The sequence below is a fragment of the Chenopodium album genome, chromosome 4, assembly GCF_948465745.1.
Source record: "Chenopodium album chromosome 4, dcCheAlbu1.1, whole genome shotgun sequence".
In the NCBI taxonomy this organism is placed as follows: domain Eukaryota; kingdom Viridiplantae; phylum Streptophyta; class Magnoliopsida; order Caryophyllales; family Amaranthaceae; genus Chenopodium; species Chenopodium album.
Window position 1 is genome coordinate 5,810,996 of NC_137837.1, and position 27,972 is coordinate 5,838,967.

The 27,972-nt window shown below is 35.6% G+C and overlaps 4 protein-coding genes across 5 annotated transcripts; 2 read left to right on the plus strand and 2 right to left on the minus strand.

Moving 5' to 3' along the window:
• Nucleotides 1–713: 713 nt before the first annotated feature.
• On the minus strand, nucleotides 714–5,361 carry LOC145628713 (uncharacterized). The gene is made up of 4 exons (XM_081681089.1): nucleotides 5,072–5,361; nucleotides 3,163–3,378; nucleotides 2,034–2,253; nucleotides 714–1,129 (listed from the first exon to the last, which is right to left on the minus strand). The coding sequence occupies exons 1-4, from the start codon at nucleotides 5,197–5,199 to the stop codon at nucleotides 869–871; spliced, it is 825 nt and encodes a 274-aa protein (XP_081537215.1). The 5' UTR covers nucleotides 5,200–5,361; the 3' UTR covers nucleotides 714–868.
• A 6,090-nt stretch (nucleotides 5,362–11,451) lies between these two features.
• Nucleotides 11,452–15,170, plus strand: LOC145626458 (uncharacterized). 2 transcript variants are annotated; one of them, XM_081678893.1, is made up of 4 exons: nucleotides 11,452–11,607; nucleotides 12,827–13,038; nucleotides 13,544–13,643; nucleotides 14,744–15,170. In XM_081678893.1, exons 2-4 carry the CDS (start codon nucleotides 12,859–12,861, stop codon nucleotides 14,998–15,000), a joined length of 537 nt encoding a protein of 178 aa, XP_081535019.1. In that variant the 5' UTR covers nucleotides 11,452–11,607; nucleotides 12,827–12,858; the 3' UTR covers nucleotides 15,001–15,170. The 2 variants fall into 2 exon arrangements, with proteins under 2 accessions (XP_081535019.1, XP_081535020.1); XM_081678894.1 differs by having other exon boundaries at nucleotides 11,455–11,593.
• A 1,858-nt stretch (nucleotides 15,171–17,028) lies between these two features.
• Nucleotides 17,029–20,265, plus strand: LOC145628714 (uncharacterized). Its single transcript, XM_081681090.1, has 2 exons — nucleotides 17,029–17,212; nucleotides 18,536–20,265. The coding sequence occupies exon 2, from the start codon at nucleotides 18,835–18,837 to the stop codon at nucleotides 20,053–20,055; it is 1,221 nt and encodes a 406-aa protein (XP_081537216.1). The 5' UTR covers nucleotides 17,029–17,212; nucleotides 18,536–18,834; the 3' UTR covers nucleotides 20,056–20,265.
• A 205-nt stretch (nucleotides 20,266–20,470) lies between these two features.
• LOC145626459 (uncharacterized) lies at nucleotides 20,471–27,940 on the minus strand. Its single transcript, XM_081678895.1, has 11 exons — nucleotides 27,747–27,940; nucleotides 25,943–26,107; nucleotides 25,738–25,856; nucleotides 24,787–24,861; nucleotides 22,486–22,579; nucleotides 22,348–22,407; nucleotides 21,861–21,926; nucleotides 21,680–21,778; nucleotides 21,258–21,302; nucleotides 21,011–21,113; nucleotides 20,471–20,917 (listed from the first exon to the last, which is right to left on the minus strand). The coding sequence occupies exons 1-11, from the start codon at nucleotides 27,861–27,863 to the stop codon at nucleotides 20,826–20,828; spliced, it is 1,035 nt and encodes a 344-aa protein (XP_081535021.1). The 5' UTR covers nucleotides 27,864–27,940; the 3' UTR covers nucleotides 20,471–20,825.
• Between the last annotated feature and the right edge of the window lie 32 nt (nucleotides 27,941–27,972).

Sequence of the window (27,972 nt, forward strand, 5' to 3'; positions counted from 1 at the left end):
TCAAATTCTCTTTGATATTTGCTAAATTTTCAGCCATTAATTGATATTATTATCATTAATAAAAATATGATTGGATAAGAATGAGGCATAAGGTTGGTAAACTAACTACTTCCTCTAAAAGTTACAAGGTATACTCATGCAACTTTGGTCTATTTAATTGGTTTCCAAGCATTGTCTTGTTTATGTCAATGAACTTTTGTTAGGTTAGGTTTGAAGCATTATGCATGAAATCATCATCTTCGCCTTCTTCCTTTTGATCATTTGACAGCAGTTGCTTCAAATATGCTAATCTTCTCCACCACAAACTAGCTGGTACATACTAGTATACTACATCCGTTGTCTTGCCAACGTGGCTGCGCGGCTGCAGATTGCCTTGCCTGCAAGTTGCGAAGCGGATGCTGTTTGCAAATCAAGTAACAATATGCAAGATAAGTGTATATGATAAGACAAATCATTTCATCTTCTATTGTAAGTTGCCCTGTACAATAAGATTAACCGAAAAAAATGAAACCTGACCAAATTGTTTGACATGTCTACCTCCAAAACAATTCAGAGTGTTTGCTGACAAGAAAATGCCCTAACATCTGAAACAATTTTGACACATCTCTAACATGTTATTTTATGTTGATTTGATTGAAGCAATTAGCTATGCTATCGAGTATGGTTACCAATTCTGATGTAACGGCCAAATGGATGTTAAACTGAAACAAACGTAAACAAACAGCAGGAAAGACCCGAATTGGCATTATCAAGCTTTCAACAATATGGTTAATAGTACAACCAAAATCTCTTCTTGGCCTTAGAAGCTAGCACTACATATATTACTAAACATATAATAACAATTAAGAGGACAGACTGACAGAGACTATTATAAGCCAACAGCAGATGATGCTTTAGACCGGGATCTATTTTTAGCCAACAGTATCTGATTGGCTCGCTCCTCTTCCTCTTCTAGTTTCTTTCTTCTAGCAGCTTCTTCCTTTTGTCGCTGAATCAACTCCAGTTCCCGCTGGCGTTCCTCCAATTTCCGCTGCAGCTCTAGAGCTTCTTTTCTCTGAGCCTCTTCCACTCTCCTCCGGTTCTCTTCAAGCATCTTATCTAGCTCCTCTCGCTCTCTCCGTGCTTGTTCCTGAATAGAATTTTATACATAGGTTCAGATGGCAGCAATTTCAAGACACCTTAATGACAAAGAACTCTAATGGGTTGGGTTTCTCAAGATTTATCAAATTAATCATAATGGAAGCAATCACAAATAAAGGCTAAATATGTTCCTCTAACAATATCATCAGGATACTTCCACAAGACCACAACTATGATCTTAGATATTTTCTCACTTGATTTGCTTGCTAATGGATGCATGACAGTCCAACTTAAGGTGAAGATTTTTTATTCACTATCGGTGACAATTATATATAATGGATACTAGCACCGCAAATGAAACAATTGATAGTAAGAACATATGAAACAATCAGTATCATGGTTCTGAGGAGAGTGAGATCACATTTCTTTAGAAAACATAGTTGTCCTAAGGAATACCATGTTTAGAAAAATATAAAGGCTTAATTTCTTGTAAAAAAAAAAAAAAAAAAAAAAAAAAAAAAAAAACTTTTTCAGCAAAAACAAGTTTAGGGCTCTGTTCAATTTAACTTGATTTAGCTGAACTTTGTTTGTCAGAAATTTGCTGAACTTCATTGTCTAAACTTATATTATCTGAGCTAAGTTAAGATAATATAAGTTTAGCTCAACAAAAGTAAGTAATATAGCTGTCAAAAAAAAACTTTTTGAGCAAAAATAATATAAAGACTTTTTAAAAGCTTGACCTAAGGCTCCAATTTTCTGAACACCATCCTACTAAACTAAACTAAACCAAGCAACAGATCAGCAAAAATGAGTTTTGGGAAACAAAGACTTGCTGTATCAAACACACAAAATATTCAATTACCAATAGGCAAATGATGGTCCAACCGGACACAACCAACCTTCACACGACAAAGAAACCAAATCCAACGTCACGGAAAAAAAAGTATACTTACTTCTTTCTGCCTTGCCTCCATGAGAGCTGTTTCCTTCTCTTTCTTAAGCTGAGCAGCCACATCATCAAACATCTTTTTCTGGCCTTCCTCTACACGCCTTTCGATATCTAATTTCACTTCTTCAGAATTCAACGTCTCCTCAACATTCTTGCGTATAGCTTCTTCAATTCTCTTAGCCGTCTCTTCTTCTAATAATTTGAGTTGTATTTCCTGCTGGATCCTGGTTGCAAAAATAACACAAGTCAAGTACAACTGAAGACTGGGTGCAAAAAAAAATTCTGACAAACCATACGTGAGATTAACAACAACGATCTCACAGCATATTCTTCCTTTCATTAAGATTATCTCACAGCATATTCTTCCTTTCATTAAGATTATCTTCACTAGTCAGCAGAGAGCTTAGCCTTCAGTAAGATAAATGGCTTACGTAATGCTCCACACTTTAGCAGGTTGTACCCTAGCTTATGCAATGCCATACCTCTCTAACAGGTGGCTGGTCCATAACACATGAGATAATTAACACTGGGAACAGTAGATAAACGACGCAGCACTAGATCATCAAAATAATAAGTTGAAATATAGCAGTAGCTTCCTTCAGAAAACCCGGTAAAGAAGTTCAGGCAACCTGTAGCATATTTAGATCTAATTATAAATCCAACAGAAGCACGCGTCAGAATCAGCTTTAAAAGATATGAAAGAGACTACGTATCAGAGGTAGCTGCAAGGAAAGGTCCAGGTCGGCCAAAGAAGCAGACAAAGGCACAAGGCAAAAGAGAAACAAGGTTGATACTTCACAACTAATGAAGGAGAAAAGCTAACATGCAGGGATGTCCAATCAAATGGATGGAATTTTAGAGAATTATTACAAAAAATGCAGCACAAAGTTGATTGACTTCATCTATGAAACACTAATGCAGAACATCAAACAGAACTAGATGAAGCAACAAGAGTCAACACCACATGGAATATTGGAGTCCCACTATTAACGTTTTAATTAGAGGAAAGGTAAGTAAGAAGGAAGCAGCTCTACCCTAGCTAGTTGAGCTTTAGTCCAGATTTAAACATAGAAAAGCAAATAGACATCATGAGAGGTTAGTCAGAGCTTAAGATGGCACATCAATGAAACAACCTTTTCTTTTCTTCTTCTTCTTTCTTTTGTTTCTTTATGGCCTCCTTGCGATCAGCTGATGCCACACTTGGACTACGGGACTTGCGTGGAGGAGACGCAGATGAACTCCTACTTCTTCTCCTCCTATAATGTCGTGCCGTTGGAGAACGGCTCTTGCGACGCCTTACAGGAGAACGGCTTCTGCGACGACGTGGGGAGCTTGACCGGCTTCTTCGCCTGCACAAGATAACAGTCAGCTCAATATACAACCCGAGCTTTTAAGGATGAACTCAATACATGCAAGGTTTCAAGCTTGCCCCAATGTATAAGAAATTAAACTTTGGGATGAAAATAAAAGAGATTGATTTCCCATCAGTACAGGTTTTCATGGCCCATATCTTGTCTTTGCCACAAAATTTATGCCTGGTCCATCATTTGTTCTGGGAAATGTAAAAGGTCATTTTAAAAAAGAAAAATTGTCATTTGCACCGTTCTGATGTAACTTTATGGTTAAAGAAGCACCTTACAAAAATGCTTGAAAGCATCTTTTTTTTTTGGGCTTGGTGGTAATATAGCATCTTCCACCAGACCACAGGTTGCGGCCAAATATGTCAACAATCCAAAGCTGACCACAGTTTTTATGTGATTCAATTCTGGTATTGCTCTTCATCCTTTAGCCCCAATTCTTTTGATTTTCTTCCCCTCTCTCAAACTTTGTAGTTTGGGTGGGATCTTCTTCAATAAATCTTATGAACACACCAAGTTCAGAAAACTCTCATCTCCATATACCTTTTCAATGATAATTAAATTACTTTTAGCTTATATCTTCTAGCCTAAGATATAAGACAAATTTCTAGCATCATAACACAATTTATTACATGGAAATGCCATGAAAGAACTCGTCATGGACTTCGACAGCCTATTACAATGTAAACACTATGAATCTTATAACACAACCTTTAAGCAAATAACTGAAGTACCACTATTAGAGATAATGCTGTTAAAAAAAAAAATGAAACTACCATATATTGAAGCAGATAGCAAATTTTATCAATGACGAATCTCCATAGCACACACCAGGCCACCATCCAATCAACATCAAAGGAGCATAATAATTATGCATCCATACAAGTACAAATATAACCTAAAACTAATGCTCCTAAAACTCCAGTAAAAAAGGTGACTTTTGATCTCCCCCCACCCCACCCCCCTTCTCTACCAATAACCCAAGTGCATATTGCATCGGGACAATATCCACTTCCAGTTTCAAATATTGGAATAAGTAATCACAATACCCCTCAATCTAAAACCATCAACACCCTCTGAAACACTTTGTATAAATTATCAACTAGAATCTCCAGAGCTTGTCCTTAGAGTCTATCCATGATCTCCATTAAGCATAGAATACACACCAATTCACTCATCCCTACCAGCATGCACTTCACTCATCAAAAATCCACGATGACAAGAACTCGTAAGCATCAATAGAACAAAATCATAACATCACACTTAATCAGTTTGTATGAGCTAAAGCCAAGTCCTGTAATGCTAGTTATCATACCCAAGTACCTAAGTACCCTTATCAAAGAGCTAGCCACTCGGACGCCAAAAAAATGGAGGGTTCAAGCTTTCAACCCAACAAATTGGACCCAAAGTAATTCAGTATAATCCTGAAAATTGTAATGTAGTTTCCCAAATTTTGGATCATATAAATAAACAAACTTTTTTCCCACATTGTTGCATAAAGCAATTACCCACAATAATTGACTCAAAATTGCACCAAAAATTTCTAATTTGTAATAATTCACACCAATAAAAACAAAAATCACTAAAACTTGATACCATCAAAATCAACAGAATTATATACACAATTAACAGGTGATAAAACAATAAAAATAAATAAATAAATAAAGGGCCATAATAAAATCACCGATTAACAGGCGAACGGCTGCGATCCCTCCTGCTACGGCGGCTATGACGGTGGCTAACAGGTGACGGAGAATAACGCCGCCTATGCGACGACGACGGCGACGGCGACCGCGAAACGCTTCGAGCCATAATTCAATTCATAAACCCTAGAATTAAACTTCTGGGTACACAAATTGAAGTTATAATCGATCAATTTGACACTAAATTAGCTGAAAAAAAAACCTAAATTGGAATGCAGAGAGAAAAAAAGATGAAGGGGTGAATTTAGGGGTTTTGTTTTTAGGCCCGAATAGATTGATTTTGTCTAATCGGGTATTTTTATCAAACCCGGGTCACATCTCGGAAACCCGGGTCATATCTCGGGTCTAAGAAACCGGCCCAGTGGGAAAAGCATAAGACGACCAATTCAAGTACAAGTACAATGGATTTGTTGAATTTTTTGGGAAATGTTGATTGTTTTAATTTGTGGACTTGTAATGGGAATATATTCGAAGTGGTGAGCTGGTGACAATAAATTAGATAAGATTAAACAGACAATCTTAGGAAAAAAATAATCTGATATATAAACGGAAACAAAAATTTGTATTTAATTGACTTATCACGCCAAATTGATAGGAAATATTTCCTAAAAAAAAAAAAAAAAATTGATAGGAAATATGGAGTAGTTTGTTTGTCCTTAAAAAAAAATAAAAAAAAAAAAATAAAAAAAATTGTTCGTTTGTTATTTATAGTAACGTTTTAAACATAAAAAAAAAAATCAATTATGCTAAATCTTTATTTGTAGAATCTCTAAACTACAAGCCAATATCAACTTTGAATGATTTAAGCAATGGAAAGCGTATTTTTAAGCTAGTTTTACAAGATACGGAGTAATAAACATGATAAACAAATATAAAATAATAGAAAAACTTTTGTATACACCCGGTTTTCAGTAATTTACTGTATATCGGGTATACTTTTGTCAGCTTTAGTGTCACTTTTGTCAAATTTAGTGTCACTTTTGTCAAATTTATCAATGAAGCATAAATAACACTTATATATGTCAAGGTAACTTTTGTGCATTTAAGTGTAATTTTTGCACATTTTATTGTCACTTTATAATGGATGTTCAGTAATTTACTGAACATCCGTCTTATTTAAAAGTTTGTGAAAATAATAACTTGTATTTATTTTATTATTATTATTATTTTACCCTTTTTATTCCCCCTTTTTAACCTTTATGATCCACCTTCTTTTTATTTTTTACCTATTGAATTGGTGATAAATCATTACTCCTTAATGAGTGTTTTCAGAAGATCTTCTCAAAGTTAAGATTATGCTTAAAAAAATTAATGAAAATGTTTGTTTGAATGCGAAGCATAATTATGACTATTAGATTCTATTTTTTGTAAGCAATAACGATAGACCAATATGGCCCATTTAAATTTTTTTAATATGCGTATAAGGTATTGTTTTAACTCAGCTTATTTTCAATAATTTAAGACAAGGATAGCCAATTCAACTAACAGGTTACGGGTCATCCAAAGTCAATTTATCACTAATTTCTGATGAAATTTAATAAGAGTCTGTTCTCATTGACTTAAATGAGCTGAACAGAAATGAGCTAAATGAAGTTATGATCTGATCTGAACTGAACTGAATATTTTATGAGATAATGAAATTAGGAGTTAAACTGAATTAAACTGAAAATAATCTGATGAGAATAGGACTTGAGTTAAAATAAATTCTGATTAGTTCAGATAACCTGAAAATCAGGTGAATAAAACATAGCAAATACAGTGTAATTACTTTTGTTGGTAAAATCTCAAGGACTATTATATTAACTATGAGTAAAACAAAAATTGCCGACTTCATCCTCTCCCCAAAATGTATATGTGTCGCTCTTTCATAAAAAAAAAAATTCCCGCGGAAATGCACTTATGATGTCATGTATTGTTTGGGTTTTTTTTTTAGGAATTGTTTTTTTTTTAATTCTTTTTTATTTCAGTCTTTTGACTATATATATATATATATATTATCTCTGGTTCATTTTAGTTGCAACAATTTTCATTTTGGGGTGGTTCATATTACTTGCAACAAAAATTTTTTTCCTTATTTGGTAACTTTTGGCCTGTAAAATTACATATATGCCCTTACTTTTTTCCTAATCTATTTTATTAACACTCCTAATTTTATTTGCTTAGTTTGATGATTTAATTAATTAAATTAACTACTCCCACCAAATTTACCCCCTTCCCCTTTAAATTCCTTCATCTCCCAACCACCTTCATTGAATCTGCATTCAATTCTGGAAAATGGTTAGGAGAATTCAATTCTGGAAATTTTTTCCAGAAAACACACCCCCCTCTCAAACCCTACCTCTTTAAATCTCTCTCTCTCGTCCTTTCTTATTCTCTCTCCTCTTCGCCTCCTCTTTCTCCTCAAAAAAACTGGGATCTTTCCCCTTTCTCTCTCTTCATCTTCTGGGTTTTTCACACCGATTCACCCCATTTCACTCTTGAAATTTCTTTTTCTCAACAAAAAATAATTGATCTTGTAAGCCATGAGTCCCTTTCTTCTGGATCCACTCGATCCCCACCTAAACCTGAGGCAACCACGTACATACCTCGTCGTGGTTTTGGGGGTGATGAAGCTGCTCCGTCGTGCTTCTGTAATTGCAAGAAGGAAGATTGTTGGGGCGAAGCTTGCTGAATATATCTCAAGCGACGAGGATGAGAAGCCGACAAAGGTTTCTGGGTCCAAAAGGCCGGTTCCGCCACCTCATAGCCCAGATCCGAAGGTTGTTTCCACCAAAGAAGGTGGATCTGCTGCTGTGATGGTTGTTCCAACTGCTTCACCACCACCAGACGCCAATTCTGAAATTGGGTCTTCTTTGTTCCAGGAGCTAACTGCCGGAGAAGTCCTTCAACCACTTGCTTCTCATCCTATGATGGTTGGAGTACTTCTGGAACTGGCGTTGGTACTAAGCGCTTGAGAGGCTTACCTCCAGGGGGGCAGGATCCAGATGACGTACTTGAGGCTTACCTCCAGATCTACTACCCCCAGTAGTCCCTTCCCCCATACTAATTGGGCAGCGTAATTTCTAAAACCCTGATCTTCTTCTTCTGTTCCAATTTATGGTTAATTATGCTATTAATGAGTCCCATGTTCTTTGTTATGCCTAGTCTGATATTGTTGGTTGATTGGGTATGATTTGATGTGTTTCCTTTTATGTTTGGATATGTTGTTTGTGTATGAGTTGTTGGTTGTTTGGGTATGAATTGTTGTTTTTTAAATGAATTGTTGAGTCCCCTGTTATGTTAGGATATGATGTTAGGGTATGAGTTGTTGGTTGTTTGGATATGAATTGTTGATTTGGATATAAATTGATGAGTCCCTTGTTATGTTTGGCTATTATGTTTGGGTTTGAGATGTTGGTTTTGTGCTTATGTAATTGTTTATGGATTATGAACTGGTCTGTTGGTGGACTTGTGGAGTTGTGATTGTGTGTTGGTTGACTGGTAGGATGATTTTGTTCATGAGTCCCCTTTCTATGATGCATTGAGTCCCACCCCCCCCCCCACAGCTTGCATCAAATTGAATCCCATCCAAATGATGAAGGGACTCATCTAATAGCTATTTGAGTGTCATGGCTGCTCTAGTTACCTCTGATGAACCGGTAACTACATTTTTTTTCTTTTTTTTTTAAAAAAAAAAAGGTTTTAATGTTATTTGTGTGTGTGTATTTTTTACTAGGAAAAATTAGAAAATAACACCCAAAAATTGTCACGATTTTGATAATAACACCACAAAAAAAAAAAAAAAAAAAAAAACTTAGATTATAACACCACCAAAAAACCAAAAATTCTGATTTCAACACCACTTAACTTTTTCATCCAAAAAACCGTTAGTGGGTCCCACATTGTACACGTGTCAATTGTGCACTGGATTAAAATAAATAAAAAACAAAAAAAAAGGAAATTAAAAAAAAGGAAAACCCTTAAAATACCCAGCCTCCATTGGCGCCGCTATTCCTACCGCCGTTCTCCAACTCAGCCTCCACCGCCGTCACCCAATCCCAACCGACCACCCTCGACCCACAAAACCAGCCAGCCGACCACCCCTTGACTGCCAAAATCAGCCCAAACGTACCCACGAAAGAACCCGAACCCCGATTTGGTTCAAGGTGAAGGTGAGAGGAGTAGGGCGGTTAGTGGGTTTGGGTATGGGTGGGTCGGGGTTTCGGCAGTTTGGCGACGACTTTTGGTTGGGTTTGGTAGAGGAGTACGGTGGCTGGGCTGGTTAGGGTTGGATTTGGGTGGTTTGGAGATGGATTCGGGTCGGGGAGACGAAAATGGGGGCTGGGCTGGTTTGGGTTGGGGTCTGGGTGGTTCGGCTGGGGCCTGGGCTGGTTTGGGTTGGGGTCTGGGTGGTTCGGAGACGGCGGGGATCGGAGACAATGATGGGGCCTGGGCTGGTTTGGGTTGGGATCTGGGTGGTTAGGCGACGACGGTGAGACGATGACGAGGGATGGCTGGTTTGGGGTCTGGGTGGTTCGGCGACGTCTGGGAGACAGTGATAGGGGTTGGGTTGGGGTGCCGACCATGGTAGGGTTAAGTTAGGGGCTGGGTTGGGGTGCCGGCCATGGGCGCCGGTGGTGGTGGTGGTGGTGGCTGGGTTAGGATTATAGGGTTTTTCTTTTTTTTTTTGATTTTTTTTTTGAATTTTTTATCCAATAGTTGATTGACACGTGTATTGTGTGGGGCCCACTTAACGGTTTTTTTGGATGGAAAAGTTAAGTGGTGGTGAAAGCAAATTTTTGGGTTTTTTTTGTGGTGTTATAATAAATTTTTTTTTTTGGTGGTGTTATTATCAAAATTGTTACAATTTTTAGGTGTTATTTTCTAATTTTTCCTTTTTACTAAGGATTGTGCAAGCAACCTATGTACCTAGCTATGAAGTCATGTACTAATATATATGGATGTTTGTTATACAAAAATGAACTAATATTGTCGGTTAGTGTTATCATTGTTTAATTTGTATTTCAAAGGTACCTCTATTTATTTAAATTAAGATTGATAGAGTATAAAAATAGAATCCCATGCCTCAACAACAAGCTTAATCTTTTGGTTTAGTTTGTCCTTCAACAAGGATCGTTATATTACAAGTATTTTTATTTTGTATTTCAAATTCTTAGATGAGTATATAAATTCATATGCATATGGTTTGATTAGATCAGATTGACATTCATTTTTATATTTTGTTACAGTTCATGTAACTTATGATGATAGATATGCTTTTATGATCAACTTTATAAGTATATATATGTAGAAAAATAATAATAGGAATAAGCTATTTAATTTCAATAAATATGTGCATCACACAGGTCTAATATAGTAACTTAACATACTATTCAAATCACGTTCCTTTATTATTAGTAAATTCCCGCTAAAACTAATTGAATTATATATATATATATATATATATATATATATATATATATATATATATATATATATATATATATATATATATATATATATATATATATATTTTCTCTCTACGGATTAGTAATTAAGTTTACGATTCGTACATCACACGGACACTATGCTAATAACTTAATAAGGGGCCTCATAAGAGTGTCTATTCCATTTCCAATTACAATCGCTATTCTACAACAAATCTTTTTTATAGACAATGAATTCTCCAAAATCCCTTCATCATACCAAAGGAGTATGAAATAATAGTAGTTCTTTTTAAAAAAAATTAATACTTTAGGGTTCGTTTAGCATTACCGTGGTTTTCTGTTTTTTGGTTTTTTGTTTTTTAAAAGTATATGATATAAGCCCCATAATGAATCAAAAATTATTTAAACTTATTAAAATCATGATAATTTTAAAAACTGACAACTGAAAAGTGGAAACACCTTTTTCTTGTTTCCTGTTTTTGATTTTCAAAAAAACTGAAAACCAAAACTGATGTCAAACAAGCCTTTAGGTAGTTGTTTTAAAAAACACGTTCCGTAGTTTTTGACAATTTTTTTTTTTTGAGAGGGGATAAGAACCTGTATTTTTGTTGATGTAAATGTCAACAAAAGTGAAGGAAAATCAATAAATATTGCCAGTCAATGAGAGGATTTGTGAAGGAAGCAAGGGAAACAGGAAGGCCCAACAAAAATGACGTGTCAACTCATAATTGGACGCAAGACACCATAGCACAAGCTGTTAAATCACTTAAAATTACGAAACCACCCCTCACCAAATCAAAACAACTAGCTTCAGCACCCAGAAACCCCTCCTCAAATGACGAAAATACCCTCACCAAACCGAATCAGCAAGATTCGGACCCAATATAACCCGAACCAAATATGTTCGGATCCGAAATTAAAACAGTTGATTACAGACTTACAGGCTGTCAGCAACAAGTCCCTACCCTGCGTCTCCTCAACCGCTTTGGCTCTTTCTCTCTCTACTGTGTGTGTTTCTCTCTCTAGAATAGGCGGAAGGAGGAAGACGGACCGAGGTTTGGTGGATCCAATTATCAGGTGAAGAAACTCAGGTATTTTTGGATGTTCGATTTTTTTTTTTTTTAATTTCTGGAAATATTTTCTGTCAATGTCTGATGTTAGGATTTATGTAATGATTAATTTCTGGTGTTGTAATTTGTGTGTTGTTGGTGATGTTTGTTTGTGTTTTGTGGAATTGATGGAATTTTAATTTGATTGATTTAGTGAATTGAAAAATGAGATCAGTTTGAAATTAGGCGAATTTTTGTGAAATTTGAAGTGTTTTTAGTGGATTGGTGAGTGAATTGATGAGAGTTTTGAGTTGATATATTACACATTGATGAAGAATTTTGTTTTCCAAGTGAGGCTTCTTTGAGTGTTGCGTTTTAGTGTAATGGTGATGAATTACAGTCGCGAAGAAGACGATTGCAGGTGTTGAGTTGTGAAGGAATTTTAAGTAGGATAGAAGTCGAGAATGAAACTTTTGATTTAAAAGGAACGAAAATTTGATGATTAGTTTGTTTACTTGTTTCGAGAATGAAGAACATTTAAAATTGAGGAAATTATACAAGCAGTGGAAGATGTTGGATTTAGCAATGTAGTCATTTAGTGTATGAGTTTAAGGTTACTAGGAAGAGAAGAGGATTCTTGAGGATTGAAGATAGAGTAAATTATCTGAGGTCTACAGTATATTATAAGAATCTGTTGTGATTTTAGTATGAGGGTGATGTTATCAATTCTCAATTAACAATGTGTTTGGGTTGAATTTACTTATATCATGAACATGTTTGTGTGACGCCACGTGTGAAGTACAAAGTATTATTTAGGTAATGTTAAAAAAGGTACTTCGTGTTTTGTAATTATTGACTCATTGTAGGTAATAATGGCTTAGATTGGGACTTCATTGTAAGTGGCATATTTATGGCCTGCAAGCATAGTTGGTTACATGCCGATTTTTGTGACTCTGGATAAAATGTGAGTTAGAAGTTTGTTAACTGTATTGATGTTTCTTTTGTTAGTGAAAGTGTGAAACTAGTTTGGGTTATCAAGATGCACAGTGATATATTTGTATATGGAATTGCCATTGTTGGTGCTCTTCTACCAAATATCTATGTGAACTTTACTTAATTATCTGTTTTAAGTGTTGTGAAAGGATGTGCATTGTAGCCATAAATGTGGACTGGTGGATTCATTGGTCGTTCTTGAGCTATATAGCCTCATATTCATGTTTTTTTCTTCTTAAGTTTGATAAGTGAACCTGTATGTGAACAGCTGTGAAGTTTGGACGTGTATACGCTGTGGAAATGGAAAGTGCAGATGGTAGTAAGATTTCTAAGAGAACAGTTTTTGTCACCGTTGGAACTACCCTATTTGATGCTCTTGTCAAAGCAGTGGACACTCCTGAAGTCAAGCAAGAATTATATGCAAAAGGGTATACACACCTCCTGATTCAAATCGGTCGTGGGTCTTACATCCCTGCCAGGGTATTTTGAATGTTGGCCTTGTTGCTTCCTGAACTTGTGTGTGATGTTCTAGAGCATGGCATTATTCCTTATGGCGTTAAAATTGGTGATAATGAAAGAGAAAATAATGCTTTAGCTGGTTTCTCATTTGATCTTGCATTAATAAACTGCCTGTTGATCATCAAACATGATTTCCATCAATAGCAAGTGAGGCGTTAAAATGAAGTAATTGCCTGTTGCACATCATATTTGATTCCATACTGGGGTTTTGTCATTGCATGCTAGGCTTTTTATTGTAGATAAGGATACACTAGTAAATGTAACCTTAAGATACCTGAGAATTCATGTTGACTAAAATAAGGATAGAATCTTATTTTGGGTCTAGGTCCGGTTTGCAGTAGTGCATTTCAAAATTGTAACTAAATTAATTATAAAAGTTACAATGGCATCAGTCATACTACTGCTTGAACTCTTTACTTGATGTAGGGTCTGACTTTTTTTTTTTCTTTCTCTGATTCACATGTAGTCAACTGGTGACAATGGGTCCCTAGCCGTTGAATACTTCACGTTTTCGTCTAGCATTGCAGAGAGCCTTTCATCAGCTTCTCTTGTCATAAGTCATGCAGGTATCTGTAATTTTTTTTTTTTTTTTTTTTTGAAAATTGGGTGCTAAATTGTTTTCTTTGATAGTCATTAAATTCTAGGCCAGAAATAGAGTATGAAATTCCTGAGCATAATTACTATCAAAACTTGAAAGGTTTTTGGTTTTCTGCAAGTATATTTTAGGAGACTCTCAGTGACTTGTCCGATGAGTTATTAGTTTCAGCTTGGGAAATTTCAGGTTCCAGTTGAGTGAATCTCAGCTCACCATTTCGTTTAAGTCTTTAGCAGATCCTTTCGGGTTTCTGGTGAAACAAATGTTGTCAAAAGCCTATATTTAGGATTGTGTTTTTGGGTCATCTCATTTTTGACAAGTATAGCTTTAAGCCTTCAAAGACACTAAAGGTCTCATGGTTCTCCCAGCAATTATTGTATCCCTTTTGATGGCCTTTAGGTATCTGGTGTTGGTCATAATTTTGTGAATCTTGCTATTATACAATATCTGATCAATGTTCTTTACTAATCCCTGCCTTATGATGGGCCAATTACGTGATTGAATTAGAGTTTAGATGATTGAGTGTGTACTTCTCCTAATGACTATTTGATAAATTGTGTTGGGGAGAGAAAGTTAAGGTTTGGCTTTGATTTCTATTCATCTTATGATGACTGAATTATGCTTAAGGTGCCTCCTCAATCATGTTTACTGCATTATTCACCCTGCTCACTTTGAACCTTTCTGTGGCCGCGGTATCTTCACTTGAATAGTAGTTGCTTGGTCTGCTGATGCTCTTGTTACTAGAGTAACTGTATCTATCGATAAACACCCACACTATATTTCTGTCTTAGGCCTCAGCATGATGTGGGAACTTAGATGTATGCCACATTGCTCCAAGCTGGTCTAAACTTGTAAAGAGATTGATTGTTGAATTTCTTTGAGAAAATATGTGCTGGAACAAAGTAGTGAAATTTAATGAGATTAATTCCGTAGGTGAAAGACACCTTAGCTATTATCACTGTCAAATCAACAAAAGCCACTGAGAGTTGGTGTATGCTTTGTTTACCATAGTATGATCTACTAGGACACAATTTGTCCAAGCTAATGCAAATATTACTGGTTGTCTTACAGGATCAGGCAGCATTTTTGAGTCATTGCGGCAGCATAAGCCTTTAATTGTCGTGGTGAATGAGGACTTGATGGATAATCATCAAGAAGAACTGGCAGAAGAATTAGCAGAGAGGAAACACTTGTTCTGTGCACACCCTCAAACCCTTTATCAGACTATTACAAGTATGGATTTAGATTCTCTTCTTCCATATCCTGCTGGTGACGCTAAACCGGTTGCAAAGCTTATAAACAAGTTTTTAGGTTTCCCAGAAGATTAACAAAAACACATTACTTGATCCTCCAACAATTTAAAATGTGTCAGTGCTTAATCAGACTGAAATCTCTTGATTCTTTTAATAGCACATGTATTGCTTGCTTCTCATACTTCTGATATTGATTTTTGTCGAGTAATCCAATCAAAGATGGTTGATGATTACCGTTTAGTCGTGACTGTCACAAGTGAAGTGAAGAATATATCTTTGTGAATGGAAAAATGCAGCATGAAGTTGATTGACTTCATCTCTGAAACACTAATGCAGAACTTCAAACAGAACTAGATGCAGCAACAAGAGTCAGCACCATACGGAATTCAACTATAGACGTTTTCCTTAGAGGAAAGGTTAAGAAAGCAGCCCTACCCCTAAGGATGTACTCAATATGTTCAAGGTTTCAAGCTTGCCCCATAAATGTATTAGAATTAAACTTTGGGATGATTTCCCTTCAGAGGGATTTTTTTTTTTTTTTTTTTTTTTTTTTTTTTTTTCGTGGCGTCTTCCACCATATGCCGGCCAAATATTGAGCTTGTCAACAATCCTGAGCTGACCACATTATTACGTGTGATTCAAAGTGTTCTTCATCCTCTAGCCCCAATTCTTTGAACTTCATCCCCTCTCTCAAACTTACTTTATTGTTTGGGTGATCCTCTTCAATAAATCGTAAGTACTCACCAAGTCCAGAAAACCCTCGTCACCATGTATGAAGTAAACCTTTTCAATGAGAATAAAATTACTTCTATCGTATATTGAATCAGCTAGTAAATTTTACCTATGCTGAATTCCCATAGCACACGCCACGCCACCATCCAATCAAGGGAACATAAATAATTATGTATTCATTTATGGTCAAAGTCATGCCTTGTTAAAACCTCAATCCATGATGAACTTTGAATGATTTAAGCAACGAGAAGTGTATTTCCAAGCTAGTTTTCCAAGAAAATCAACATGATAAGCAAATACGAACTAAAATATAGGAATAATTGTACTCCGTGTTTCCTGAGAAAATACAAGTTTATCTCGATGATAAACAAATCTAATGACATTTTCATAAATAAATCAACAAAAAATCCCAATAATTTTTACCCTTTTATTTTTACCCTTTTTTTCTCTTAACCTGTATGATCCTCCATTTCTTTTACTATTAAATTGGTAATAAATCGTTAGTTAGTGTTTTCATAATAGTAATTTTAACACATTTAACTAGGGGTGAAAAAATATTAGGGTGTGGTAAGGCGAAACTAGAAACTATTATGAAAGCATGTTTTAGAACTAGAACCTAGGTAAGAGGTTACGATTTCGAAAAGTGAATCTAAAAGGACACTTGACAATGTATTATTGAAAAAATTCCCGCCAAATTACTTTTGAAAAAAAATCATTATTATATTAAAATAACATTACGTTTAGATTATAATTTTTATTTTATATAAAATCTAAAGTAAACTTTCTAAAATATCAATTGCATATTATAACTATTACATATTTAAATATTTTCACTCACATGTTTTTATTGTTTTAATACATTTCAGTATTTCACGCATTTTAATACCTGATCAACCAGTTCATTTTTTATATATATATTGTAATATTTTGATTATAATTATTTAACATAACCTTTTTTTAAAGAGACCTAAAAATGCATAAATATTTTTGTTGAAGTAAATGTCAACAAAAGAAGGAAATTTTTTTATTTAAAAAAATCCAACAAATAAAAATATAGCCAACCAATAAGAGGATTTGTGAAGGAAGCAAGGGAAACAGGGAAGGCCCAACAAAATGACATGTCAACTCATAATTGGTCACGAGACACCGTAACACAAGCTGTTAAAACCACTCAAAATTACGAAACCACCCCTCACCAAACCAAAACAACTAGCTTCAGCACCCAGAAACCCCTTCAAAAATGACGAAAATACCCTCACCAAATCGAATCAGCAAGATTCGGACCCAATAAAACCCGAACCAAATAGGTTCGGATCCTATTCGATTACAGCTAGTTACAGGCTGTCAGCAACAAGTCCCTGCTCCCTTCTACCCCTTTTTTCTCGTCCTCCAGTTTTGGGTTTTCTCACTCTCTTTCTCTCTCTTCAACCAACTTCTCTGTTTACTCTCTCTATACTTTCTCTCTCTACTGTGTGTGTTTCTCTCTCTAAAGGAGGCGGAAGGAGGAGGACAGAGCGTGGTTTGGTGGATCCGAGTTTGAGGAGAAGAAACTCAGGTATTTTTGGATGTTCGATCTGATTATGTTTTTGTTTTTGTTTTTTTAATTTCTGGAAAATTAGGTTTTCTTTTTGTGCAATGTCTGATGTTAGGGTTTCTGTAATGTTTAATTTCTGATCTGTGTTGTTGTAATTTGTGTGTTGTTGTTTATGTTTGTTTGTGTTTTGTGGAATTGATGTATAATTTTAATTTGATTGTGTGAGTGAATAATAGTTGGAATTAAAAGACGAGATTAAGTTGAAATTAGGCGAATTTTGTGAAATTTGAAGTGTTTTTAGTGGATTGGTGAGTGAATTTGTGAGAGTTTTGAGCAGTTATTTTATACATTGATGAAGAATTTGGTTGTATAAGTGAGCGAATTCTTGAGTGTTGCGTTTGAGTTTACTGGTGAAGAATTACAGTATATGCGAAGAAGATAATAGCGCGGTATTGGTTATTGTGAGAGTAATTTGTGGTTGAGTTGTGAAGGAATTTCAAGTAGGATTGAAGGAAGTTGAGAATAAAACTTGAACTAAAAAGGAATGAAAGTAAGTTTATTTGATGATTAGTTTGCTTATTTGTTTCGAGAATGAAGAACGATTTCGACTGAATAATTATATGGAATACAAACAGCGGAAGATGTTGGATTTAGCATTGTAGTGTATGACTTTTAGGTTACTAAGAAGAGAGGAGGTTTTTCGGGGACTGAAGACAGAGTAAATTGTTCGAGGTTGATAGTATATCATAGGAATCTGTTGTGACTGAAGACTAAGTAAATTGTTCGAGGTTGATAGTATATCATAGGAATCTGTTGTGACTGAAGACTAAGTAAATTGTTCGAGGTTGATAGTAGTATATCATAGGAATATGTTGTGACTGAAGACTAGTAAATCATCTGTTGTGATAGTTATCAATTCTCAATTAACAGTGTGTGTTTATCATGAACATGTTCGTGTGTCACAGCGTGTGAAGTACGAAGTATTACTTGGGTAATGTTCAAGAAGGTATTTCGTAATCATTGTAGGTAGTAATGGCTATGACTGAGACTTCATTGTAAGTGATGGAAGTGGCATATTTATGCCCTGCATGCTTAGTTGGATACATGTCGATTTGTGCGACTCTAAATAAGATGTGAGTTAGAAGTATGTTAACTGCATTGTTGTTTTCCTTTGTTAGTGAAACTTGTTTGGGTTATTTGGATGCACCATGATATATCATATATGTGTATATGCACTTGCCACTATTGGTGCTCTCCTACCTAACATTTGTGTGAACTTTACTCTTTTATTCATTCAAGTGTCAGGAAAGGATTCATAAATCTCAATCTGCCTTTTGTTTTCAGGTGTATTGATTTGATTAGTCGTACGGCCTGATTGATATATCAACAAAATAATAGAGATTGGGTGCAACTTTTTGTCATAAGGCTATTTTGACCTCATAGTGCATCACACACTTAAAGCCCAGCTGCTAAAGGGATATTGATCAAATTTTTTTGTGGTTACTGGTGCTGAAGGGTTTATGTCACTTGATGCTGCTAGGGTTGCTCAATCTCATATTGAGAAGGGAGCTTTGGCTTTATAATAGGCCCACTTACTGTCTCCATGCTGGCGGAGAGCATGCGTGGAATTTGTGCTTCGGGTAATGCCCCTGACCAGTCGAGCCGTCGATGCACTCGGTGTGGTGACAATTTCTCTAGTGGTTCTTTTGGTACTTTTTGGCGTGTTGTGCATAATCTACACATTGTACTTCCGTGCTCGTATTCAGAGATCAGAGCTACGTCGACTCGATTACTTTAACGGACCTTGGATAGTTCGTATCGTTTTTATTTTGTTTGGAATATGCTGGGGGATTGGTGAAGTCGTCCGATTAAGTTTCTTTAGGCAGGAGGGTAAAGTCTTTCATTCGCTAAGCCTAAGATGGCAGGAAGACATATGCAAACTATACATCCTATCAAATCTAGGGTTCACAGAACCGTGCCTCTTCCTCACTATGAGTTTTCTCCTAAGGGCATCCCTAGATTGGAGGGGGTCTGGTATACTAGACCGGAAATGGAACTTCAAGATCATTGGTTATGTTTTGCTTTATTGCCTTCCAGTATTCGTCTTGGATCTCTTTGTTGTCATGGTTGCCCCCAAATTCCGACATGGAAAGATTAAAGTGCTGAGTAAATTGCCAGAACAATTCATTACGGTATATTGGAAGCTGACTGTATCAGGCAACCCTGCCATTGCTTGCACTTACCCCTTGTTGTGTACAATACTCCATGGGCTGTTTGCCACCGTCCTAACCACTTACCTGTTATTGCTTGGGAGGCGGATGGTTGTGTCGGTCATCAACAAAGGGTTGCAGAAGAGAGTTTACATACTTATATTTCTTGTTTCAAGTTTCCTCCCTTTGAGGGTTATTTTGCTTGGTTTTTCAGTTTTGGCGAGGCGTGAGCATTTTCTCTTTGAAGCTCTTGCCTTTTCTAGTTTTCTTGTGCTTTTTTCTTTTGTTGTAGTGGGTATTTTTATGCTTGTGTACTTACCTGTTGCGGATTCTTTAGCCCTTAATAGGGGTGTGGGGTTTCCTGGCACAGAGGGAGGACGGTGCTACACCTCCGAGGACTATGCTGATTCTCTCTCTCTTGTTGCTGCCAACCAGAGCCAAATTGAAACGAGTACGGCTACAAGCCTGGGAAGAAACTCCGATGTCTCAACTAAACGGGGTTCCATTTCATTCCGGACTATGATCAAAGATGAAGCTTCTTCTACAAGTGGCGCATATGAGGAAGAAATGAGCTCATTTTCCCCAGGTTTTCGTCCGTTAACTTCATCTCCTGGTTCCCCAGCTTCCCTACAGATGAAACTTCCATCTACATAGTTTGAGGCAAACTTCATCGGGGGAAACGACAGGCAGAAGAGAAGCTTTTTTTTCTTAGTTCTCTTGTCTTGATGATGATGTTTAAAAGAGGGTGCATCTGTAAGGGCAATTTCTGACAATTAATAAGACTGTATCTGTTCATAGAACCAAGGAAATGCTACCCACTTCAGCGTGAAAGTCCTGAGTAAAGTTTTGGCATTGTTTTCAGCATTCTTTAATTTTGTCATCGATAAGCAAGATTTTATTTTCTTACAGTAATAGTTAATCAGTGTGAAGAGTATTTTTACCCCAAAATTTAATTTTAGTGTACAGGTTGGACGTTCATGGCAGTTTAGTTATCATCAATCATTATTGCAATTTAATTGTTAATAATACGCAATTTAATAATTAATAATAATACGAAATAAAATGTAAGTAAGATAATCAGAAGCATTTATAATCATAAATCCTTTGCTTCACGCAGTTAACCAGTACAAATTTGTTTATTTCTGACATAGATAAAGAGTAAATAACTCAAAACTTAGAGATCACCAAAAATTACATGTACTGTAATTTTTTTTTCTAATACAACAGCTATGAACAGCTTTTCAAATTAAATACCCTCTACTTATGAAGATTTTCTTTTCATTAATCACTTATTTTCTTTTAGCTAATCACTCGGCATTCTCATAGCACAGCACATTGGATTGGATTGACGCTGAACAAGTACTAGCCTTTCAGGCGAGTAGGTATGGGAATTTGGGGAAGACACAATCAAAGTTCATAACCAACTAACAACGCTCACGATTAATGAAACGTGATACTCTCTCAATTTCCTTCATGATCATCTCCTTTTCCTCTTCAAATTGTTCGTCCTCTGAACCTAAACAAAAGACATTAAAAGTTGGTACTTAAAAAAGAGCCCATAAATCATGTCAATAAAGTTTTTGGCCTATAACACAGTAATACTTCTAACCTTTTCCAACAGAAAGACTGCGTAAAAGATCCAACAACTTCTCACAATTTTTCGCCAAGATGATTTTGATATCGTGCGTCTTGTTAGGGTTTGCGACAAATACCTGCAGATAGATAAATGAGCTTACCAAGGGCTAAATCTTCACATATAGACAGTTAGATCTGTGAATTATAACTCCCTAAATGCTCAAAAACAGAGCTCTAAATTCTCAAGACAGAAAGCAAATAGAATTTTCAAAGAAAGTTACCTTGAAAATGTGAAAAGCAGAAAGCTGGATATTTTTGCTCGAATCCTGTCCAAAACCAACATAAAAAGGAAAGCAGAATCAGAAAAGAGATTTTGAGCTATATTCAGCAACTTAATAAAGTATGCTTTGAGAAGTTGTATACATTCTACAGCTCCACTACAAGCATTAATTTACCAAAAAAAAAAAATAGATTTCTGACAAAGGTAGGTTCTATTATTCAAAGATAGTTCTAGACAGAATTTATATTTTTATCATTATTATCGCAAGATTCATTAAAAATAGTCCAAGTATGTTAAGGAAAAAAAAAAGGAACCTTAAACTAATGCTGTAGTAGATGGAAATAAAAGACAATCCCCGAGGGAGAAATTCAAAACCAGCAAAAACGGATGAAATCAAACAAGGCACCGTAAGTAAATTGATACCTTCAATAAAGTCATGATAACTTTCAGGTAACGTATTTCTAGAATATACTGCTTCATTATGTGCGAATTTGGCGGCTCTAAAAGAAAATCTGAAAGGAGCTACTACCCATCAACAGCAAACTATTAGTGGTGTAAATCAAAAGCATAAAATGAACATGTTTAGTAAATTACGTCAACAAACCTTTAGTGATTGTCTTCTAGTCACATAGTTTGTGGATGTCAAAAGCTTTTCATACATTTCAAAGAACTGAAACAATAGACATTGATTAGAACCAAAATAATCCAGGCAACAATCCTTTGTACACGTATGTGCGAGGGGTCGATGAAAGGTTGTTTTGTTTTAAAAGCTCTACTATTGTATAAAAAAAAGTTTATACGGAGTTGAACACATTGAGAAAAGATTACAAACTAAAGCTTTAACAAATCCAATATGCCCCAAATTAATTTTGAGAAACAAAAATGCCTGACACAACACACATGGAAAACCAAAAAGGGTAATAAGATAGTTTACTAATCTTTTACATAAAAATGCAACAAAACTTGTTTGAAACATGCAAGCTTTTGCATTTTGCTAGACAAACTCTTACTAAGGAATTGGATTCTAGCACTTGTAATAAAATGTCAAAGTATGTCATCTAGGCCTGGGAGTAATAAGAGCATGATTGTACCTCATTATAATGAGATGTCAGATATTCAGCAACTTCTTTACTGTGTTTCGTAAGCAGATCCTGTAAAAAAAATTGCAGGGTTACAAAAACATATACATTCTAACAACATATGCAAACAGATGCCATTGAAACACTGACCTTGAATGTGGCAAATGCATCTGAAGCAACATCAAAGTTGGGGAGTTCTATATACTTGAAGAACAACTCAAAGCTGGTAGACTCCAATATGTATCTGAAAGAATACTATAAAAAAGATATTTTAGAAAAAAAAAACCTTTGAAACATACAGTGCATGTAATAAATTTCGAAATGCGAAAAAACTAGAATAACAAGAGTAGTAGCATGAGAAAAAAATTGCACATCATCCTCTCAGAAACTCACATCACATATTCACATTTGCAGTCACCTATCTATCAAGGTTCTCTACTATGATCAGTAATTTGGAGGGTTCGCCAAAATTTAACTCCATTTCCAAGAACTAATGGTACCCTCACTTGATTAAAGCACCTGAATAAGAGCAATATGATTCACGGACATATGATGTAGATGAGAAGAAGGGATAGAAAAGAATAATTTATAGCAGAAGAATCTTTCCAAGGTTTGACTCTTACTCATCTTGACATTATTATCTGACCATGGGGAAGGATAAAGAAGAAAATTAGAATACAAACATTCATGGTCCAAACAAGAAGCGCAAGTCCTAAAAAACACATCTCATCCGGTCATTCATTTTGCTAAAGACCATAATCACCTAAGAGCCAAACAATCCTTTTTGTTAGGTCTGCAGGCTAACTCCCAACCTCCCACCCTAGTAATAGGCCCTCTTTTCTTACCCCACCCAACAAGGATATTACACACAAGTCTTCCGAAGCACAAAGCAGCACCATGGAAATTCAAAAGAGACAGAGAAATGATAAAGAGAAACGCACAGAAATATATATATAGATAATGTCACAACATTATCTCCCAAAAACATTGTTACATCACTTTTTATGATACCCCAATGTTATGTCAAATGCTCAACGCTTCAAAATACATATGAGCATGAAAAAATTAACCATATGAATTCCCCAAACAACTCTTAGTGACTCAACACAATCCAAGGTCCTAAGCCTTCCTCGAGAAAGAAATTGCTTATGTCTCAAAGGACCAAGAAATGGATTAAAAAGTAAAGGAGAAAGGGTATCTCCATATCTCAAACACCTCCAAAAACCCCAAACCACCTCCAAGACAATACATTGATTAATCAACCAATGAAATGCAACCCTTAATCCACTTCGTTCACCTAGATTAGGCCTTTTAATTCCACAATCCATCATACACTTTCTGAAGTCAAAATTCAAAACATTGTTCTAATCCCCTTATTCTATTGTCATCAACCACATTACTCATGAATATGTGATGTTCCACAAACGTTCTCTAGGCCTCCAATAACATTGAAGAAAGAACAACCCTTAACAAGTAGAAAGAGCCTTTCTTGGGAATCGAGAGACATACACATGTTGCCTATCCCTGCAACAGTGATGCTAATAAGTCTGTAATCCCTATTTTTTTCAAGGCTTTACTTTCTTGGGAATAAAGAATTACACAAATACACACTGTTGCCTATTCCGGCAGTCACTCATGACCACTGGCCACTATTGTTTAAGGCATCAGCAAAAGCTGACAGTCCTTCCTCCTAAATGTCGCCCGCTTTGCTACTCTATAGATACTAAATGCAAGCCTCTCTTGAGTCATGCCCTTCTCAATTTTATTTTACTTAAGGCCAAATGGAATTCTTATTAATGTTAGTCCACATATGTACAGCAACCAACATGATATAGTCTCATAAAATCAATTACTAACCTTAAAACCTTAACTTAATTCAACTAGAGTTTATGTATAGTTCCGTGAGTCTCTGGAATTCTACTGCATACTGCTATTCTTTCTTCACAAGGGCCTTTTAACTTGATTGCCTCCAAAATCAATGAAGAATGAACATCCCCTAACCTAATAGAGAGAAACATTTCTTGAGAATTGAAATTGCATGATACTGTCTCATAGATTCGGAATCATCATGGGAAATGAACACAAAATGCTAACCACCTCTTCACATAACCCATATTTGTTCTCAACAAAATGAAGCCAGAGACTAAGATTCATCAGGAAAGCACCATAACCTCTTGAATCCCAATTCATATTTCCTACCTCTGCATTCCAACAACACACCAATCCCAAATCCTTCTAAGCCTTATAAGCACTAGCTACTGAGATCTTGAGAGGGAAATAGTAGAGAGGTTGCTTTGACCAAAATTAGCTCCATCAATTCAGAAGATTACATGTAAAAGACCAAAAATAAAATAAAATGGTGCACTCAACAAAAACTCTGGAAAAGCTTTAAGTAAGATATGCAAACTAATCAATGAGCTATTTAAAAGCCAAACAACATGAACGTCTTACTTTGCAAGTGTTTGAAATTTGATGCATTCCCTCAACATAGTCCCACAAGTCAAGGCAGCATCTTTGTTATCATAGCTGCTCAAGAAAGGATGCACAAATTCATCTATATAAGACAAAGAATGTTAAAATAAATAATAAAAATAAAACACTTTAGAAATAACCACAAAGGTGTTAAAATATTGAATGTACCACATGCAATCCACATCAAACCCATGGCAGATAAGCACTAGTCAAAAAACACATAGATTGTTAATGCATTGGTTTGCCAAATTGATCTTTCACTTTCAAGTAAGCCAAAACATATGCAAGATTTCCACTTGTATCAAACCTAATTATTCATCAACCAGAGACGGGGAGAGGATAGTAGCAAGACATCCCAGCAGTCTCAAATAAAAACAATAAGGAATAATAAAAAAAAATTAAACCAAAAAAAATGGAAAGAAGCAAACAAAAAAAAATGCACACTATCGATGCACTTCAAAAAAATATACTTCGTATATAAACTCAAAAAAAATAATTGATCCTCTTTTCGGCCACAAAAGGTAAAAGCAAGCACATACAAAAAATCTTATCTTAAAGGACTGGACTTTAAATCGTACCCCGTAAAAACTATGATCATACAGAAAAACAGAACAAAGAGGATTACAGCCAAGTTTGTCACGGGCAGCTTTCTAGCTTTTAAGTGTTCAGAATATCATAACAATCTATGGATAAATCTATTAGAACTACTGAAGAATGATTCTGTTTTTCCTCATAAATGACTAAGGTAAAGAGTGCAAATGTGAGCAATAAGTCAAAAAAGAAGCCTAGGCGCCTAACTAATCAAGCATATACAATGGGGGATATAAACAAGAAACTTTTTTTAAAGTAAGAGAAAAATGGAAGCAGAAAAACTCAATTTAGCACATAAGGGGATATAAGTAAAATAAATGAAGCCCCAACTAAGCTTACCAGACAACAAGGAAGTCAAGCAACTCTAAATGATTTTCAATGTATTCGATACAGCAATATGTGTCGTCCACTTGTTGCTTTAACAGTACAGACCAACATGAGACTAAATCTTTTCTCGCCTGCCCGCAATTAAAATGGTAAATGAGAAACCAAGTGAGGATGTACGTTGATAAAAAAAAAAAAAAAAAAGTTATCTATGACTTACTTGCCAACCAAACACATGTAACTTGTGAACTAGAAGAGGGATAACATCTTCGTTACATATTTCAACAGTAAGCTGCAGAATCTGATCTGTGTTTGGCTCAGATTCGCTATCTCCACAAAGCATCAGCCTCATCGTTGACAAGTTTCTTCCTACTTCTTCTAAAGCCTGTATTATAATAAATATAAACTTTGGTAAGAGTGGTGAAAGAAAGCAAGAAGAGAGAGAGAGAGAGAGAGAGAAGAAGTGGAGGGGTATGCATTGTCACCAAAAAAAAAAAAAATATCTTTCTCAAAATTCCATATGACGATTGTAGAGAACACAAGTATGTACTTGAGAAAAGTAAGCATGAGCAAAGGAAATCATAAGTAAGATCAAGGCATGTGAATCACAAAGTGATAGAGTAAAAACTAAACAAGTGTGACACTTACTAGTCTAGTTGCACCATCCTATAATGATCTCATATATATAGTGTACACCAGACTTAACATTGATGATGAAGGCTCACATGTCAATGCTATTCTGAGATTATATTTAAAATGTACTCCAAGCATGGGCTTCAACCCTCTCTACAATATTCCCTCCGCTTAAAGGGCCTGATTCACTTTTAAACATTGCTGAACCCAAAAATGTGAGATTGTACACAATATTGAAAAGCAAAACGAATGGAGGGCCAAAGAATATTTTGAACGATCAGACAGCTAGGGTTCCACAACCCACCTCCCCCCCCCCCCCCCCCAAAACAAAACACAAAAAAAAAAAAAAAAAAAAAAAAAAAGAAGAAGAAAAAAAAAGTATCATGTGTCCTAAACTCCTAATACATTAAACATGCTCCTAAAAGATTATGGCAATTGTCAACCAACAATTAAAGAACTCTACTTGGATTTCTTAGTCCTTTTCTATGTCTTCTAGAATCTCTTAATCACACATCTAGAATTTCCTCACATTCCAAAGTCTTCTTCAAATGAATGAAAGGTTGCACAGAATGCTCAACTACAGTCCCAACACGACAGCGTTGATGTGGAAAAATCCAGGCAAGAGGAGCAAACAAATAAGTCCCACATTGTCTTGTATTAAGATGAAATAACAACCGAAGTCCAGTCAAGCTACAAGCGGGCAATAAAACCATCCCTAACCCCAGATACAATTGCCTACAACATTTACACAAATCATGATATAATCGTCATAGGCAAGCAGAAAGTTGCTTTCCCCACTTGCATTAAGCTACATAAAGTTGTCAAATCAGGTGTTCAATATGGGATGGGTTTGAGTGATTTTGAGTCATGTTGAGTGAATTAGCTAATTTTTCATGTCATGAGACTCGTGTGATCTCAGGTCGGGTCACTTATTGACAGCTCTAGGTAAACGAATACGAAGTATATTATCAAACCCGTAAACAATCTCAGCTGCAACTAAAAATTGACTTAAAACAGAAGCCACTACATTGAGCATTCAACCAGAGATCTAAAAATTAAGACTCCCACCTTGCAAATAATCATGAATTAAGATAAATTCCCAACATCAACTATCTTACCCACATTACATTCCATACACTAATAACAAATTGAAATTAATTCAACCCACAAAATTAAAACACCATGAAATCAATTAAATCTCAAAATCCAACAAGAAATATTCCAACAATGCATCAAAATCAACATACCCACATGTAAATAAATCACAATAAACATCCAAAACAAACATCAAACTAAATTAAAAACCAAAATTGGAGCAACAAAATCATATATTTTGAAAAATTAAGATTAACCCATAAGAGATAAAGGATCAAAATAGTAAAAAAAATAACCTTTTCAAGAGCTTTAACTTCGACAACGGTGGGAGTGTCAAGGGCCAAGAGGCTGTCTTTGGTAGACCTGAGAACCTCTTGCGGTGTTTTAGAGCGAGGTTTGAAGAAAAACGACATTTTTTTTGTTGTTGTTAAAATGTGACAGTTTTCTCTCTCCTCTGTGTGAATCGCCGGCTGTGAGAGTTCAACAGTTATTTTTACGGCTATTTCACCAAATGCCATTGAG

Coding starts and splice junctions, on each gene's coding strand:
- LOC145628713 (XM_081681089.1), bottom strand. CDS start 5,199: ATGGCTCGAAGCGTTTCGCGGTCGCCGTCGCCGTCGTCGTCGCATAGG. Junction 2,254..3,162: donor GAAGAAGAAGAAAAGAAAAG/GTTGTTTCATTG, acceptor TTTTGCAACCAG/GATCCAGCAGGAAATACAAC. Junction 1,130..2,033: donor TGGAGGCAAGGCAGAAAGAA/GTAAGTATACTT, acceptor AATTCTATTCAG/GAACAAGCACGGAGAGAGCG.
- LOC145626458 (XM_081678893.1), top strand. CDS start 12,859: ATGGAAAGTGCAGATGGTAGTAAGATTTCTAAGAGAACAGTTTTTGTC. Junction 13,039..13,543: donor GGTCTTACATCCCTGCCAGG/GTATTTTGAATG, acceptor ATTCACATGTAG/TCAACTGGTGACAATGGGTC. Junction 13,644..14,743: donor TCTTGTCATAAGTCATGCAG/GTATCTGTAATT, acceptor GTTGTCTTACAG/GATCAGGCAGCATTTTTGAG.
- LOC145628714 (XM_081681090.1), top strand. CDS start 18,835: ATGCCCCTGACCAGTCGAGCCGTCGATGCACTCGGTGTGGTGACAATT.
- LOC145626459 (XM_081678895.1), bottom strand. CDS start 27,863: ATGTCGTTTTTCTTCAAACCTCGCTCTAAAACACCGCAAGAGGTTCTC. Junction 22,408..22,485: donor ATGCATTTGCCACATTCAAG/GTCAGTGTTTCA, acceptor TTTTTTTTACAG/GATCTGCTTACGAAACACAG. Junction 21,779..21,860: donor CTAGAAGACAATCACTAAAG/GTTTGTTGACGT, acceptor GATGGGTAGTAG/CTCCTTTCAGATTTTCTTTT.